Source organism: Mytilus trossulus, chromosome 1, assembly GCF_036588685.1.
Source record: "Mytilus trossulus isolate FHL-02 chromosome 1, PNRI_Mtr1.1.1.hap1, whole genome shotgun sequence".
Lineage (NCBI taxonomy): Eukaryota > Metazoa > Mollusca > Bivalvia > Mytilida > Mytilidae > Mytilus > Mytilus trossulus.
In genome coordinates, this window is record NC_086373.1 from 10,027,879 (window position 1) to 10,045,463 (window position 17,585).

Genomic DNA, 17,585 nt, shown 5'->3' on the forward strand with positions numbered 1-17,585 from the left:
CAATCAAATAATATAATAGTCGACACAACATGTACACCGCAGAACAACAACGAACATATTCCATCAAAGACTAGAGGATATAAAAAACAATGACGCACCCTCTAATCATTATACAATAGTTTCGTCCAAATTTCTTTTCAAGAAAATGATGGTGTGAAAAGGCAATTTCAGAATTATTTGAACTACAAATCATTAGACATAACAGAGTTATCCAATCGAAACCATAACAGAAAAATAAATCCATGAATGTTTGATGTACAGAACACTGAGACACGCCGCACTTCAATGCAAATTCACATTCAATAGGACAGTTATATATGGGAAAATATAAAAATAAAAATATTAAAAAAGACTATTTTATGTTCGTACTTATGGTATGTGTCCGTGTATTTCTTATTTGCCTCTAAAAATATATATATACGTTTCATATTTTACGTGCTGATATTCCGTTCCGTCAATTTATATAAAAGAAGAAATGGATCCAAGTGGGTATTCAGCATCATAGGTTAAAATAGAACACGTAAAATGCAATTTTCATAAGAAAATGAGAAAAGAAAAACGACCCAAAATAAATACTTCGCCTCCACCTAAAGTTCAAACAACAAGCATTCGGCATAAACGAAATAGAACGGTGTGTGCTCTAAAATTGGCATTTTCGTTGTGTAACTCATGCTAAAATCTTTTAATTTGGAAATTTGTATCTTGTTACACTCATATACATCACCATAAATCTCGGTTTTATATGTGATATTTATTTCAAATTCTTCTAAATTCCGATATTACAAAATCTAACATTCGGTAGCTCTAAATATAAATGTTACTTATCCTGCGCATTCATTCGCCTTGTGTAAACACTTAAGAGAACTTAAAATCTGCACGAAAACACAATGCATCAAGTTTGCCTGTTTGAAGTGTTTGATAGATTTATGTTTTGTTTCATCGAAGTATGTTATTTCTAATGATCTTAAAGATTCCGCACTATAAAATAAGATTTACTAGTTTAAATCAGTAGCGTGTCTTATGCATTAACACATTGAATGCTAAAATCTGACTAATATTACTTGATGCACCTAGATATTTATTGATAAGCTGTTTTATTATTCCACGTAATCTGTAAAATTAAACTGTTATATTGCCTGTAACATATTCATAATATTTCTATATTGATACTTAACATTAAAAGCAGACATTATATTTCATTTTGTAAAGATATTTTTTATTGGTCTTGTTGCTAACGTACATGTCCAAACCGGTTCATCTTTTTCAGAGTAATCAACAAAATGCGGTAATATTGAAATTTCAAAATAATCTTTATTTCAGGGTCTTATCTGACATCAATTGTGAGCAAGAGACTGCTTACAATACAATTTTTGGTGGAATCATCATTTCCAAAAAGACTTACAAACTCAGTTAAAATAATTAAATAACTTATTTTGGTGACCTTTGATATAAATTTCAAATAAATCCTACAGGAAATGATGACTTTAAGTTACTTACAATAAAATGTTCAATATTATAATTATTTGATAGGATCACAACTCTGTAAAGCTGCCAAGTAGGTATATATGAGTTATGATCTTTAATATACTATGACGTTATACATGATATACACGTCATTCAACAGAGGAAAATGTCTTTGAATATTTACAAAATGTTAACGATATACAATGTATATCAATAGTTGAAGCATTTACTGGAGAAAGTAAAATCTTCGGAACATAGCAATTTTTCTATGATTGAATACAGATTCTAAATTATATTGGTGTAACTACATAGCATACGGGTACGTCTACAAAAAACATGATGGAAACTTTTTTTTCTAGCTTGAAAAAAACGCAGGTAAATAAACCTGTCAAAATATGTGCAATTTGAGTAACTACACGTTATACTTTATAAAGATGAACAGTTTTAAACACAATTATCACCTTCACTGTAGTAAAAAGAATGTATTTTCTATACCAAACTATATATACCAACATACTCAATGTTGACCGACCAGTATACCAAATACAAATTGAACTATACTTCAAACTGTATTAATCTAAATAATAACTCAACAAATATATATTGCATTTGCCGTACGGACGAACTAGCCGGCATTTAATATGATATAATCTGACATTATGTGACGATACATATTTATTTCAATACATCGATCAAAATTGATAAATTAGACTAACAGATTTGTCTATTTCATAATCAATATAAAAGATTCTATTCATTGAATCTTCATCTCCGTCATTAGTGATGAATGCCACCCAGGAAAAACCATACTTGAAAAATAACAATTCATGGAAACCTGTGACTCGAGGTAATGCCGACACCACTTCCAGAGAAAGCGTCAAGTCCTGCGCTTAAAAAACCCAAATACAAAAATAAACAGCCACTGCTTATAACATAATTGTATATACATATATACACTTGTAATCTGTGGTTTACTATCGAACGTCCACGGCTAGAATGAAGACCTTAACACGGACAATTCATTTGGCGCCAAACCATAAAAAACCTTGACCATTGGTCATTCTGAACACGTGACTACACTTAGTCTTGATGAACCGTGCAATACATTATTTTTCTACTATACTACGAAACGCAGAAAAATATACATATAGGCCTAATGTAAACGAAAAAAGCAGGAAAAAGCTTAAGGCAACCAATGGGTCTTCAATACTGCGGGAAAAATCCTGCAATAAAGGCGGGCTTCAGATGGCACATAAGCACTAATGTATTATATTTCTGTGAAATGGATGCAACAATGAACTCCGAAACAAACAATGAACCAAAATTTAAACAAAAACCACACACACACAAAATTAAGATTAACATGTAATACAATTTGAAAAGGATAAATCATTTCATTCTGTTGAACTACATAGAAGACGTTATCTTATAACTTATCAAACTGCATATTATATTAAAAAAAAAAAAAAAAAGTGCAAGTTCTAGGTGCAATATTTTATTCATTGTCATTTTATACACTGTATTTAATTTAATTGACGTCATATAAACATTGCACGCCCATTGCACTGACAAAACGTTCTTTGTATTGTACGTAACAGATGCAAGTATCACATGATAGCAATGTTAAAATGCACGTAGCAGAATAAGTTTCCGAATAGAAACCTAAAAAGACAGACGAAATCCGCATGTGGTTGTGTTCGTTTAACATGCTTAGAGTTCATCAGTTATGTCATTGAATGAAATGCATGCATTGCTTTAATGAGGTTTGTTAACCTACTTCTCTATCACAAAACGGGGGAGGAAATCTACTGACTACACAAGCATGTGATTTTGCAAGATACTTATTATCGTCAACTAATTCCTGCCAAACAAAACCATTTCTGTGTTAGCTTCATCAGGAATGCTCAAGCCACATATTAATTTGAAAGCCAAAGATGTATAAGAACCGAAACGGTTTAAGAGCTGAACTAAATCTTTGCATTTATGAAGGTTTTTCACTAATTATCAGCGTATACAATTTTTCCTTATAGAGAAAAGTTTATTTTCTATTTTTATATGGGGAGGGGGCACAGAAACATTAACCAAATCTTTATATACTAAACATTCTTATATGGCTTGCTTCTCTCGCTTTATGAATCATGAGTGAAACCCATGCTCTAAATCCAATAAATTGTTTTTGCACATGCGTATATTGACTACTGCAGAATAATGAATTTTATCAAATTGGCATGCATTTAATATATTTCATTAACTTTCAACACTTCCAAACTCTTAAATGATGCATATGTTGTTACATTTATTATGACTGTAATGTGTTGCATTCCGAAATTGACATATTTGATCTAGATACGACAACCGTTCATGCTGGCTGTTCCAAAACTCCTTTCTCTGAAAAAATCACAGTGCCAGCTGTTTGTTTCTTTACAAACAAAAAAGGACCGGGAGGTTCATGAAAGAGTCTACACAATCGCTTTTCCTTATACTCATCAGACATAAAAAAAAATACCTTAATTGTCCTAATCAGAATCTAAAAAATTAATGCATTACAAGCAAGCTATACTTATTCGTGTAGTTTTAACATGGGTAGACATTATATTCGTGTTATTTTAGCCCTCACTATCGCTCGGGCAAAAATAATCACGAATATAATGCCTACCCACGTTAAAACTACAATAAACTATAGCTTGTATCAAGTATTTCTTAAATTGCTAATGTGCTGTACCAAAAAAAAAGATGAAGGAAAAAGATCATTGAGTAAAAAGAAGAGAGGGAAAAAAGATACCAGAGGGACAGACAGTCAAACTAAAAAAATCGAAAATAAGCTGATAACGCCATTGATGAAAAAGAAAAAGATAAACAGACAAATAATCACGTACAAAAGACACAACATATAGAAAAATAACTTGAAAGACTAAGCAACACGAACACCACCAACAACTGGGAGTGGTATCACTGGTGTTCCTGAAGATCCCTGAAGGGTAAAGAGATGGCCTGCTCCACTGACATCAGTGTGGTACCCTTCGTGTCAGTCATGTTTTTTGCAATCCCGGTAAATAGTCTAATTGTTTTTAAGTTCTTGAAAGAAGAAAAATAGCCACCTTTTTTGAAATTGAAAGGGTCTTTACCTTACAAAACAATATGACTAATAATCTAAAGCCCTAATAAACTCAGCCCAAATTGCTATTTTTATAATTCAATTCCAAATTATACGAATATTACATTATAAATATTGCAAGCAAAAGAGGACAAAAAGAGTTATTTTCTAGTATTAGAAAATCATTTTCTTATATTAGAAAATCATTTTTTATATTAGAAAATCATTTTCTTATATTAGAAAATCATATTTAAATATTGAAAAATCATTTTCTAATATTAAAAAAGAAAAACACTATTTCTTAATATTAGAAAATGAATTTCTTTTATTAAAAAAGATTTTTCTAATATTAGAAAAGATTTTTTTAATATAAGAAAAGATTTTTCTAATATTAGAAAATGATTTTTCAATATTAGTAAACGATTTTTTTAATATTAAAAATAGTTCTTTTTGTCCACTTTGGCTTGCCATATATAATGAATTATGTTATACCAGATAATTCCTTTCTTGTCAATTCGTTTTTTATGGGTTTTGTTATTTGATTTGCCATGTGATATTATAGACTTTCCGAATTGATTTTCCTCTAAGTTCAGTATTATTGTGATTTTACTTTTTTTTAGCTGGCCGCAATAAAAAATAATTTAACAGTTCACATGGTTCAACTGAAAATTTAATATTTTTAATACAAATACAAATAATACAAATATTTTATTGGCACAAACACAATTACAATAATTGGCAATGGCCCATACAACTGATATACAAATAGTAATAATGCATAGAATATCAATAGGCATATTTCGAACAATATCATCGAACGATATCAATATCATCAACAGTAAATGATTAAAAAAAGATATATCAATTACATAGTTGGTCAAACAAAATAAGTATTGAAAATAACGACAATATTAATATGTAATATTATGAGCAATGATTATTAGCAATTTTATAGAGTTTGTTCTGCTTTACGCAGGTTCAAACTGTCTGAGATGAAAGAGGAAGTTAATTTTAGGATTGTGTATGAATTATTATTTAATAAAAAGATTATATTATTTTCATGTTTTTGAAATTTTGTAGGATCAACAATTATATTTGAAACTTTATGGTAAAATATGTCCCTCTTAGTAGAGTATTTTTCACAATGTAAAAGAAAATGTTTAATGACAGGTCCTTTCGTTCATAATTTGTTTTGAAGTTTGGTGCAAAAATCCTTGTATTGTTTGGATATTGCACTGTGTGGGCTTTTAAATCCTTTTAGATGTTCTCCTCAATAGCAGGAGGAAGTTACAGATGAGAACTTAACTTGAGCAGGTAATTGGACGTACCATCCTCCCACAGAAGGTAATGATTGGCCTGTTGACTTTTAGAATAAAATTATTACGATAAAATATACGATAAAAACAAATTTGCAGGATATATCTACTCCGATGAAAGTTCGAGGTAAAAGTATAAACTTATTTAAATAAAGATACGTGTAATGTAAAATATGGCGGGAAGAGCCGATGTGTAAACTGCGGCAGGCATTTTCGGCCCTATAACAATTTGGACCAAAACTATAAAAGAAAATGTACTTTTGATTCTGCATAGCATCCAACATAATCTCTAGTCTGTTTCGTGTTCCCCAATATATAAAAACTTCTTCAAAACAAATAAAACAAAGCTTTTGATCTCTTATTATTTTAATTGAATTGTTAAAAAAAATCCATGACCCCCTTTTGTCAAAATAACAAGGATTTGTATAGTGAGACAAATACAAATCCTTGAAATGAAGTAGTTGTTTCCTATCAACATGATCATGATGATCAATGATGATGATGACAGCAATATTTAGAAATACATTCATAAATGAGGCCGTTAGTTTTCTCGTTTGAATTGTTTTACAGTGTCTTTAATATCGAGGCCTTTAATTTATAGCTGCAGTATTGGCTTTGCTCATTGTTGAATGCCGTACGGTGACCTATAGTTGTTAATGTTTGTGTCATTTCAGTCTTTTGTATATAGTTGTTTCGTTTCATTGGCAATCATACCACATCTTCTTTTTTATATTATAAAAGACTAAGAAATTTAATTGGCTATATACCTAAGTAAAATTATACATCGTTCTTTCTTATGTTGTACTATTACACACATATTACTGTCCATTCTTACTAACATATTTACCCCCACCTCACATTCTGTATGTATGTGCCTGTCCCAAGTATCAGAGGAGTCTTTTTAAAATTCAGTGGTTGTCATTTGTTTATGTTTTACATATTTGTTTTTCGTTAAATTTTTTGTTTGTTTTTCTCGTTTGAATTGTTTTACATTGTCATTTCTGGGCCTTTTATAGCTGTTTATGCGGCATGGGCTTTGCTCATTGTTGAAGGCAGTAAGGTGACCTATAGTTGTTAATTTCTGTGTCATTTTAGTCGCATTGGCAATTGTACCACATCTTAAGTCTTTTTTTATATGTACTACAGTAGTTATGATTGGGACTTCAGATGCATTTTTCAATTATAGTGTCCTCAGGGGCAGATCCAGCCATTTTAAAAGGGGGGGGGTTCCAACTATTTGTCCTCATTCAAATGCATTGATCCGCTAAAAAAAAGGGGGGGTTCTAACCCCCAGAAACCCCCCCTTTGGATCCGCCACTGGTCCTAACATACACAACATGCACAATACAACATAACAAGTGCTCTTTAAATAAAGATGTGTCAAGCACATCTAGTGCTCCTAAAATCATTGTAAATGAAGATCTTTCCAAATATTACTGTATTAATCACAATTTCATATTTTATCTTTTTATAATTTTAGGATAACCACTTGCATGACTTGTTTAGCTGAAAATCTCTTGTGATGGAAGTCAATGTAAGTAGTAATAAGATTGATAAAAAGAGTGTAAATACAATAACTTACAATAACCAATCTCTCTGCTTTATGTTATATGTTGATCATGTTGAGCGCTTCAACTATGCTGAATGGTTGCACTAACAATTATTTCTCAGACAAATTTGCTACATGTGCCTTTTAAAATCTGTATCTGCTTGTAACCAAAAGGCATTTTCACAATTATTGTGCTTGTACATTGATAGAAGAAAATGTTCGCCACAATTTATTATAAGATATTTTTTTGTGACAACAAAGATGATTTATAAACTACCAAAACTATTTTTTGGTCAATTGGAATTTAAGCATGTTACGCTTTTTCAATCATAAAGTTTGTGTTTTTCAATTGCCCCTGCAGATACACACTATCAAAAAAATGGTCAGCAGAAAATGGCCCTGTGAGTCAGTTGCATTCCTATAGAAGGTTTTTGTCAAGCCTATGACTTTTGTTGCTAAAGCCAGACATAACAATTCTAAATTTCTGCATAAACATTGTATATACATGTACCTAATGTCTCCATCTCTCATATGTCCATTTGTCTGCATTGTGTCTGACCTCATTTTCATGGTTCAGAGACTGCTTGAAAAGCATTATTTAGTAAATTGGTTCCTTGAAACTTCTACATGTCTGTCAGACCACAACCTCATTTCATGGATCAGTGATCAGGGGTGAATTTAGGCAGGGGCGTGGCGGGTGTGCGCCCTCCTCTAAAATTTGCAAAGCATGGGTTGTCTTCAACTTATTTAAGTATCAGAAGAGAAAATGCCATCTTTTTTAACATGCAAAGTATATAAAACAGTCAGTTTAACATAATCAATGAATCAACTGACCTACGCTTTATCAAAGTTCTATCAATTATTTCAAAGGAAGGTGTCAAACACAGAGCTACGTTTGATGACACATACAATAGGTTTTTAGCAGTTAAAGTAAAAACAAATGTTACATTGTATTTGCGATTTTTATAATCACTTTCTTTGATAATCGAAGTTCCAAAACAACCCTTAATTACTCACTTTCACAATTTCATCATGACACGGTCAAGAAAACAGTCGGTAGGTAAGATTCTTTCATATAATAATATCTGTAATGAAAAATAAAAATACTGTTTCAAGTGAAAGGTTAGTTTATAACTTTGTATCTCTGTGTCTATTTTATTTCTCACTTGCAACCTAATTATTTATCCGAATTATGTACCGTATTACATGCTCTGCGTAAATGCATCTCATTCTGATTTTAGTTGTTTGTGGCGAACACAGTGTTTGGCACGACCCCTGAAAATCAAAAAGTAAAAAACATATATTATGAAAGGACAATTAAAAATCACTGGTAAATGTAGAAATTTTCGTTTGCAAAATAGATTGGTCAGGTGAGCAATTGTGATCTGTCTCTTCTAACTTTGTGTCCGTCTGTCCCGCCCGTCTATCTGTAGATTGTTGTCAGGTGTTCATTAAGGCAGTTTCAGCTTGAAACTTAAATTTCTTGCTAATTTTATCACACAACAGTTTGATTTATCTTCATTTCACCCCTTTTGAATAATATTTCAATAATTTTACTTTAAAAATCCTCCAAATTTTTTTTTGCCTCACTCTCCTCAGCAAACAAAATTTGCACCCCCCCCCCCTCTAACTGAAAATCCTGGATCCACCCCTGGTGATCAAGGTTAAATTTGTCATTATGTCTGTTTCTCAAATACTATATAAGCAGTAATTAAGTCAACTTAAATGTGGAATCGGTCTGATTCCTGATTGACATGATTTTTCAAAGAAATATTTAAATTGATGATATACTTGTAGTTCAACCTTTATTTTTATACAAAGACGGGACGTATTATGGTATACAAATGTCCGGTGTCCATCTGTCCGTCCATCCGTCTGTCTGTCTGTCCGTCCATCTGTCTGTCCGGCGTAAACATGTCACACCGTAATTTGAGAATGACTTATCCAAATTTCATGAAACTTAATATAGTTGTTTCTTATGATGGTCAAATGATCTGTATACTTTTTGGTGAAAATAAGATTAAAACTTTTTGAGTTACGGCACATTGTAACTTAAACAGGGGTGTGTTTTTTTCACATGTCGCACAGTATCTCAAAAACAATTCTCGATTATGGCTTAAAACTTTAAACACTTCTAAGGTATATTAATCTTAATATCTGTATACTTTTGGTGATGATTCAAAATTTCATATTTGAGTTATTGAGTATTTTGTAAAAAAGGGGGAGTTTTTTTTTACATGTCGTGCCATATCTCAAAAACGATTTATGATTATTGCTTAAAACTTTACACATGTCTTTGTTATATTAATCTAAAGATCTGTATACTTTTTGGTGATGATTCAAAATTCTATTTTATGGAAATTTTCAATTTATGTATTGACATGCAAAATTATGTAAAATAATCAGAACCGTATCATATAAAACAATTTTGTTGTGAGCAAATTTTTTTCTTTCTCTTATATTAACTTCCTGTGGATCAGGAATAAGGAATGAGTCAGGATATACTTAGCATGACTTCCTGTACAATCCCTATGTTATTCAAAAAACATTTATGTTTTTTTCCTTAAGACGACGGGCATATCATGCGCTAGTGGCGCAGCTGTTTATTAAGACTTTCAATAATGGTGAGTAAAGCAGGCAAAACATTTCAGTAAATCAAATCAAATCAAATAATTTTTTTGGTGTAAATTTCTATACAAAAATGATACCAGCTGACATTTACAAAATACAAAAATAAACAAACAAACAAACAAAAAAAAACATATTTTCTCAATGATAAGAGATACACATTTTATATCTTCATTGGGTGGAGGTGTTATACATACTATATTATTAATTCAAACTATTACAATAAGCTTTAATACTATAAAAGCTCTTAACAACATTAAGTTTGCTTTAAATGAATGTTCAAATCATACATATTGCTTATTCCAGCTATATACATATATAGTACTAATGTCCGTATCATTACTTTTCAAAATGAAACTAAACTTATCTTGTTCAGACATATTAACAAAAGATGCAACTATATCACTTAACTTACAAAAGAGTACATTTCTATTAAGTTCTAACGCTTTTCAGTATGGACACTTTTGTTTTTATTCCCCTTTCATGTGCATTATGTTTTCTGGTCTGCATCTGTGCGTTCGTCCGTCTGTTAGTCTGTCCATCTGTCACCCTCCAGGTGAAAGTTTTTGGTTAAAGTTTTTGGTCAAGGTAGTTTTAATGTGGTTGAAGTCCAATCAACTTGAAACTTAGTTCACATGTTCACTATGATATGATCTTTCTAATTTTAATGCAAAATTAAGAGTTTTTTTGCAAATTTCACGGTCCACTAATAACATAGAAAATGATGGTGGGGATGGGGCATCCATGTTCTATGGACACATTCTTGTTTGATTTGTGTTATAATCACTAATTGTATCTAGTTTTCTAGTCTGCAATGAAAGGTTGAAAAATGTGAGATATTTTAAAAATATAATTTATTAGGAACTATTACAATGGTAAGTTTATTAAACTTTGATAGTTTATGTGTACATGTAGAACATGCATGCAACTGATTTTCTTTTAAATTAATTTTTTTTTCATCTTTCAGGAGTTAGATGCCACTATTTGGGACATTCCAAACTCTCAGGTGGTATCACCATACATTGGACACTTTATGGATATTGCCAAGTATAATGGTGCAAATTATTATTTTTCAAAAACAAGATTTCATGATTACTTTTATGAATTGATAGAAAACAAAATTGAAACATTACATGGTATAGATGAAAACTGTATAGTTGGTGTACAGGGAATTGGAATATCAACAACCTTAGTTCATTATGTCCTCACCTGCATCAAAAAAGGTATCAACAACATTCATTATATTGACTTAAACTTGGTTAAAGGTGAGACACAGATGAACAGGTTGAAAAAGTATGGTGAGGAAATGAAGTCAGCAAGTGTGTTAATTCTTGATCATATGACTTTGTTTAACAGAAGTATTGTAGCAGATGTTAAATCTCTGGTACCTATAAGGAGAATAATCTATGTTAAATCAGGGTTCTCAGCAACAAGGAACCAGTTTGATAACTTTATTGGTTATGAGTGGGAGTTAACCCATGAAGAGTTCAAAATAATCTGGATGGAATCGATGAAAAAAGCTAAGTGCACTGATAACTTAGATAACCAAGAAGTTTTTATCACAGAACTTTATGATACTTGTAAGGACAAATTTATTTTAACACCTTGTTTATTGCATAGACTATATGTATGTTTTGTGATTGATGGTGATCGATATAGCCCAAAGGAGGAAGACGGAAAAGATGTTGATTATTTTATTATGAGATACAGATCTAGTTTAGGAAAAGATATTACAGAATTTAGATTAAGACTATTGGAAATAATGGAATGTGGATCGCCACAAGAAAAGCATCAATGTAGTGAGCTTTCTCTGCATTCTAAAATCCTATTAAATCAGGTTAAAATCACAGGGTGTATCCTCTTAAACATTGAAAGAAACTGCCCATTCAAGATTCCTGTCAATATATTCCATTGTAAATATGGTATAGTAAAAGAAAGTGATATTGAAAAGAATCGAAGATTTTTGGAAAATGGTTTTCAAAATGGAGATAAATATGTAAGTGTAACTTTTACCCCTCAAGAGCAATTGAAGCATTGGGAGAAGTTATTTCCCTTTGATGTACATTCTATTATTGAAAACAAAGATACAATGAAGGTTGAAAACATGTTAGATATTTGCTTTCAGTCAGAAGGAATTAGGAAAGAAATGGAGAATGAACTCGTTCGTTTACAGTATCAGTTAAGGACGCTGATTGTTCCTGGTGATATTAGAGATTCAACCTCTGAAACACACTGTAAGATATCAGATGAATCAGTGAGATGTGTTTTACCTCAGTGTCAATCTGTAGCAATCATTTCAAATTTAAGGGAGATAACTTATATTAATCTTACCACATCTCATCTGGAAAAAATCTCAGCAAAATGTCAAGGTCATGATGGAAACGTTGAAAAGATGGCAAACTTTTTAAAGGACGAAATTGAAAAGAATATTGAGCGCTGCCTTATTGTTCATCCAACAATAGACAGCATGAAAGGTTTTGATTATATATTGTACAATTGCACAGAAACAGGAAGTGATATTGGTGCAAAAAAGGCAAAGAAAGCTAAACAAGAGAAGCTGCCCATATTACATTTAGTACAGGTGACAACAGGTACAAGTAGATCTGTAGGAGAATCTCTAAAGATATTAAAGAGTGTGATGGATGGCTTTGTACATCTTCATGTTACATTCATCGTTGCAAGTAAAGATTGTGAGACTTATACATTCAATGGAAACGTTTGTTTTGAGAATGCATCAGTTGTAAACTTGACCCATCTGGCCATTGGAGGAATGATAAAACAGAGTAAACTGTTAAACAGTATCATTGGCATGGTGGAAAGGTCATAAATAATATAGGTGTATTAGAATCAGACTTGAAAGCTTCATAAAAAGTTTATAAATGTTGGGAATATTCAACAAAACAACAGCTAATACAAATTTGTACATTTTTAGATTTGCATCCTGTTAAGTTAATAAGCATATACTTTGAAGATAAGTCCCTTGAAAAATGTTATGTAACCTTTTACTAATTTTATACAGAAAATGGGAGTTTTAAAATCCTGGTATCTATGATAAGTTTATATCAATTCAATATATGTTTGATTTTACAGATCCAGACAGCTCATTTATTTGATACATTTTTGTACCAGTAAAGTATTTAAATGAAATGTTAAGTGTTAAATAGTTATCATATTAAAAGTAGTAATTTGAGGGTTGTAAGGATACAATGAAACATTTGACAAAGATTGTGCATGTCTAGATAATGTAATACATAAAACAAGATTCAGATAATCCAAAACCTTTCTATTTCTGTTAGAGTAATCAAAACAAGAACATATAGATGGTTAATACCCATTTTTAACTTTGCTGCTATGAAATTTCAAAATGTGAGACAATTTTATGGCAACTCCTTGTCTTCGTCATATCTTATATAAATATGTTTATAATGTTAGTTATGTAATATAATAAACATGTTGTCAATTTTATTAATTACATTATCTTATCAAGTTCTTTTTTTTTAATTCTATTTTATACCCTTTCAAACTATGACAAAACTAGTACCACATCTTAAACAATATCACAGAGTGTTGATACAGCAACACAATTACCGGTCTTAGTTTGTTTTGCTTGTTCTGCTGCGTCTAAAGTCTTAGAATGGTGTAAACCATGTTATTCAGAAGGCAAAAAATCTAGGATTGATAGGTTGTCTGCAGATGTCTTATATTATGAAGTTTCAATGTGTGGTCGTATGTCATATGTAGGTTAGTCGTAACCTTATTTTTATGGTTCACATGGTTCAGCCACTGCAGAAGAACTGTATAGAATAGATATTATGTCATGTTAATTTTACATACTATGAGCAATCATGGATATATTTAATATATGGGTTCCTTGCAATGTCTACATATCTGTCAGGTAGGGTTTACCTGACCATGACCTTATTTCATGGATTAGTGTTCAAGCTTCAAGTTACATGATAAGGTCTATTTCTCAAATACTTTGAACTGTATATGGCATTTGAAATGATTGCAGTGTTTTATTGTCTGCCTTTTAGTTTTCATCTGCCCTTGACATCATTTGCATGGATTTGTGTTCAAGATGAAGTTTTGTTTTTTTTCGGTCTGTTTTCGACTACAGTATCATTTAATTGGTCACCTATATTTGGTGTATGGAATGACTATAAGGTGAACATAATCTGTATCATTTGACCTTCTCATTAGTCAATGTAAAGTTTTCCTTGTAAAGTGTATTTCTGGGATACTACAAAAGAGGCAAACGTTACCAAAAGGAACCTTCAAACTCAAATGAGAAAATAAACAATGCCATGGAAAAGAGAAAAAGATACGAAGACAAGCAACATTCAAAACACAAGATAGGAAACTTCTGACAGATCAAACGAAAGGGAGGATATGGAAGGTTTACTTGTGTAAGTACAAACTGGGTGATAAGTCTACTTTAGTATGTCACATTTGAGGAAAAGTCTTCAATATTATGGTTAGGACAATTAGAACACATCCTTCGTTATCTGTGAAACATTTCATAATGGTCAACCAACTCATGTTGGCATCTAGATTTTTAAAGAGATGATTTCAACTCCAACATTTGGAACTCCTGGTTTTAACAGGTTATTTGTAAGCAACAACTGTCTATCAATGAAATCATTATAGAAAATACAAGTCCTGGAATATCAATGGGGAGCTATATCCATATTCAGGTGCTACGTAGAAATAGAAAGTTCACTAATGGAAATTAAGTTGAAATTATCTCTTGTCAAGTTTGTTCTCAACTGACCGTTGTTGTCACATCAAGATATGAGGCAGCCTTAACTGAATATGTTGTTAGCTTCATTTCAAATTAGATGGGATAGATGCATTCAACATTGTCACTTAAAAGTCAGCATTGAATTATTGAGTGAGAATATGTCATCTTTATAGAAAGAAGAATCGTGCTAGCTTCTTTTCGTCCTTCCTATAAGAAGTGCCTGTATTGAATCATCCTCATCAATGAAGGAACAATGGTCAAGAGGAGGAAATCAGTTGCTTCCTATTGAAATTCTGATTGTTGAACAATTCTTAAAAACAACAAATATGTTGCCAATCACTTGATTTAAGCTGTATTTGGATAAAACTTTAAGAAATTTTTGGTCCCCAATGCTCTTCAACCTCGTAAATTATTTGGCCTTTTTAACAATTTTTGATTCCATCGTCACTGGTGGGTCTTTTGTAGACGAAACGCGCGTCTGGCGTTAATATATTTTTTTTTATCCTGGTATCTATTATGAGTTTATTGATAATGTCAATTTCAACTGTTTGTTTTAATCAGAAATACAAAATCTATGATGAGTTTATTTGTACATGTTATAATTTTTACTCCTTAAGAAGAGATACTTGTATTTTCGTTTGGCCATTCATTTTCATTAATCAAAGCGGGACCAACTCTTTCAATTTGTCTTTACGTTTAAAATTGGGAATTTTTGTGTAAAGTGAACAAAAGTCAAATGTTTAAAGACTTGCAAGATTACAGAGTCTTAGATGGTATGTACTCTAATAGACCTTTGCAATTGTAAGTATCCTCATCTGATCCACGCTGCCTCTAGAATATTTTGTAGTTTCAAAATAACTTTTAAGCCCGTTTTTAATTGCTGATTGATGTTAATGATTTAGAAAGATATTTGGTGGATCACTTGAAACGTTGTCTGTATAAAGGACACGCGTGTAACTGAGGTTTGCAATACAGTGAAAGAAGATCCAGTTCTTTTTCTTTATTTGAAATTCCAAAGGAACAGTGAACAGACCTATACATGATTATCCAGGATTTCCTCCTTGATAAGTGTCGTTGGGGTATATGTTGAGTTTCCAAGTGAATTGTCAATACCTAACGGGCAATTTATCTATCTATGAGTTAATGTAATGCGGGGATAACAACATATATTTGCCATGGAGGAAGTACAGGTGCTTTGCAACATTTTGTCTTTCAAGATTATTGTAGCATGTGTATTTTTAGATCAACTTCGTCTTTTAATTCTGAATAGTTTTCAACGACCTCACAGCCTTCAATCATTTGAAAGATTTTCTACGCCTTCTTTCTCGCGTTTTAGTCATTGTCTGGCATGATTATCGGATGAATTTACTAGCATTATGACGTTTTGTTATAGATCAACTATTTTTGTGTAAGATGTACATTTGTTTTGGCTTCGAATATCTTACATTGATTCTTTGTCATTGATTATTGATAATTTTAAGTGAATGCTGTACTTATAGTCTCACTAAGAATAAAGTCTACTAGAATCAGCAAAGGAGATAAGACATTTCAGCGTGATCACTGTTGTATTTATATCTTATTATAACTCATGGTACATATTAAAATGGAACACATAAATGTTGCCCTTTTTAGCCAACTTAAGCTCCTGTGACCTTTATGTTTTATAAGTATTTTAATAATCAATTTGTAGTTTTGTATACAAAGTTAGACACGTCTCTGCAAAAATTACAATCACAAAAATACTGAATCTGAGTAAAATTCAAAGCGGATAGTCCTTAATCAATGGCAAACTCAAAAGTTCCAACACATCGAACGAATGGACAACAACTCTCAAATTCCTGATTTGGTACAGGCATTTTCTATTGGTAGAAAATGGTGGTTTAAACCTGGTTGTGTAGCTATCTAAACCTCTCACTTATATGACAGTCGTATACAATTCCATTATATTGACAACGAATTGACAATGATGAGTGAACAAAACAAACAGACATAACAGGTAAAAATGTCAAAAATAGTGGAACAGCAGTCGATCTAAATCAATATAAAAACAATCAGATATATAAACAAACATTAACCATGACACAATAACACACTGACGTGATGTACGAGTATAGAGCCACGTCATATGCAAGAAAGAAACACTTTTCAAGACTCACCAGTACAGATTGCAATTAATAAAAAGCAGAAAATACAGTTAAGTCTTTTTCACACAAATAAATGTTGGAATTATTACACGACATAAGAATAGTTATCAATGGTTACATTTTTCATATATATAACAATCTTCATTGTTTCATAAGAGTAAAATATTTGTAGAAAAAGAAATCGTTTTTGTGGGTTAACTTATTGTTTGATTCCTGTTTTGAATGCGCTAAATATTACAAAACCATATCTTCCCTGGCCTGATAGTTATTACCATGTCTCATATCTACATTGAGAGCAACACAATCATAGTGCAGTGAGTTGAAAAAAGAGGGACGAAAGACACCAAAGGGACAGTCAAACTCGTAAATCTAAAACAAACTGACAACGCCATGGCTAAAAATGAAAAAGACAAACAGAAAAACAATAGTACACATGACACAACATAGAAAACTAAAGAATAAAAAACACGAACCCCACCAAAAACTAGGGGTGATCTCAGGTGCTCCGGAAGGGTAAGCAGATCCTGCTCCACATGCGGCACCCGTCGTGTTGCTTATGTGATTACAAATCCGGTAAATAGTCTAATTCGGTAGGTCAAATTCATGAAAGGGAAGGGGATTGTAGTTACGACGTAAGGAACATATCCGA

General features: G+C 31.7%; 1 protein-coding gene across 3 annotated transcripts; it reads left to right on the plus strand.

Annotated features, from left to right (window-relative positions):
* The first annotated feature begins 3,091 nt into the window (after positions 1–3,091).
* On the plus strand, positions 3,092–13,537 carry LOC134714809 (uncharacterized). 3 transcript variants are annotated; one of them, XM_063576415.1, is made up of 3 exons: positions 3,092–3,227; positions 7,355–7,408; positions 11,019–13,537. In XM_063576415.1, exons 2-3 carry the CDS (start codon positions 7,397–7,399, stop codon positions 12,876–12,878), a joined length of 1,872 nt encoding a protein of 623 aa, XP_063432485.1. In that variant the 5' UTR covers positions 3,092–3,227; positions 7,355–7,396; the 3' UTR covers positions 12,879–13,537. The 3 variants fall into 3 exon arrangements, with proteins under 3 accessions (XP_063432485.1, XP_063432465.1, XP_063432475.1); XM_063576395.1 differs by lacking the exon at positions 3,092–3,227 and adding an exon at positions 5,826–5,902; XM_063576405.1 differs by lacking the exon at positions 3,092–3,227 and adding an exon at positions 5,883–6,001.
* Positions 13,538–17,585: the final 4,048 nt, after the last annotated feature.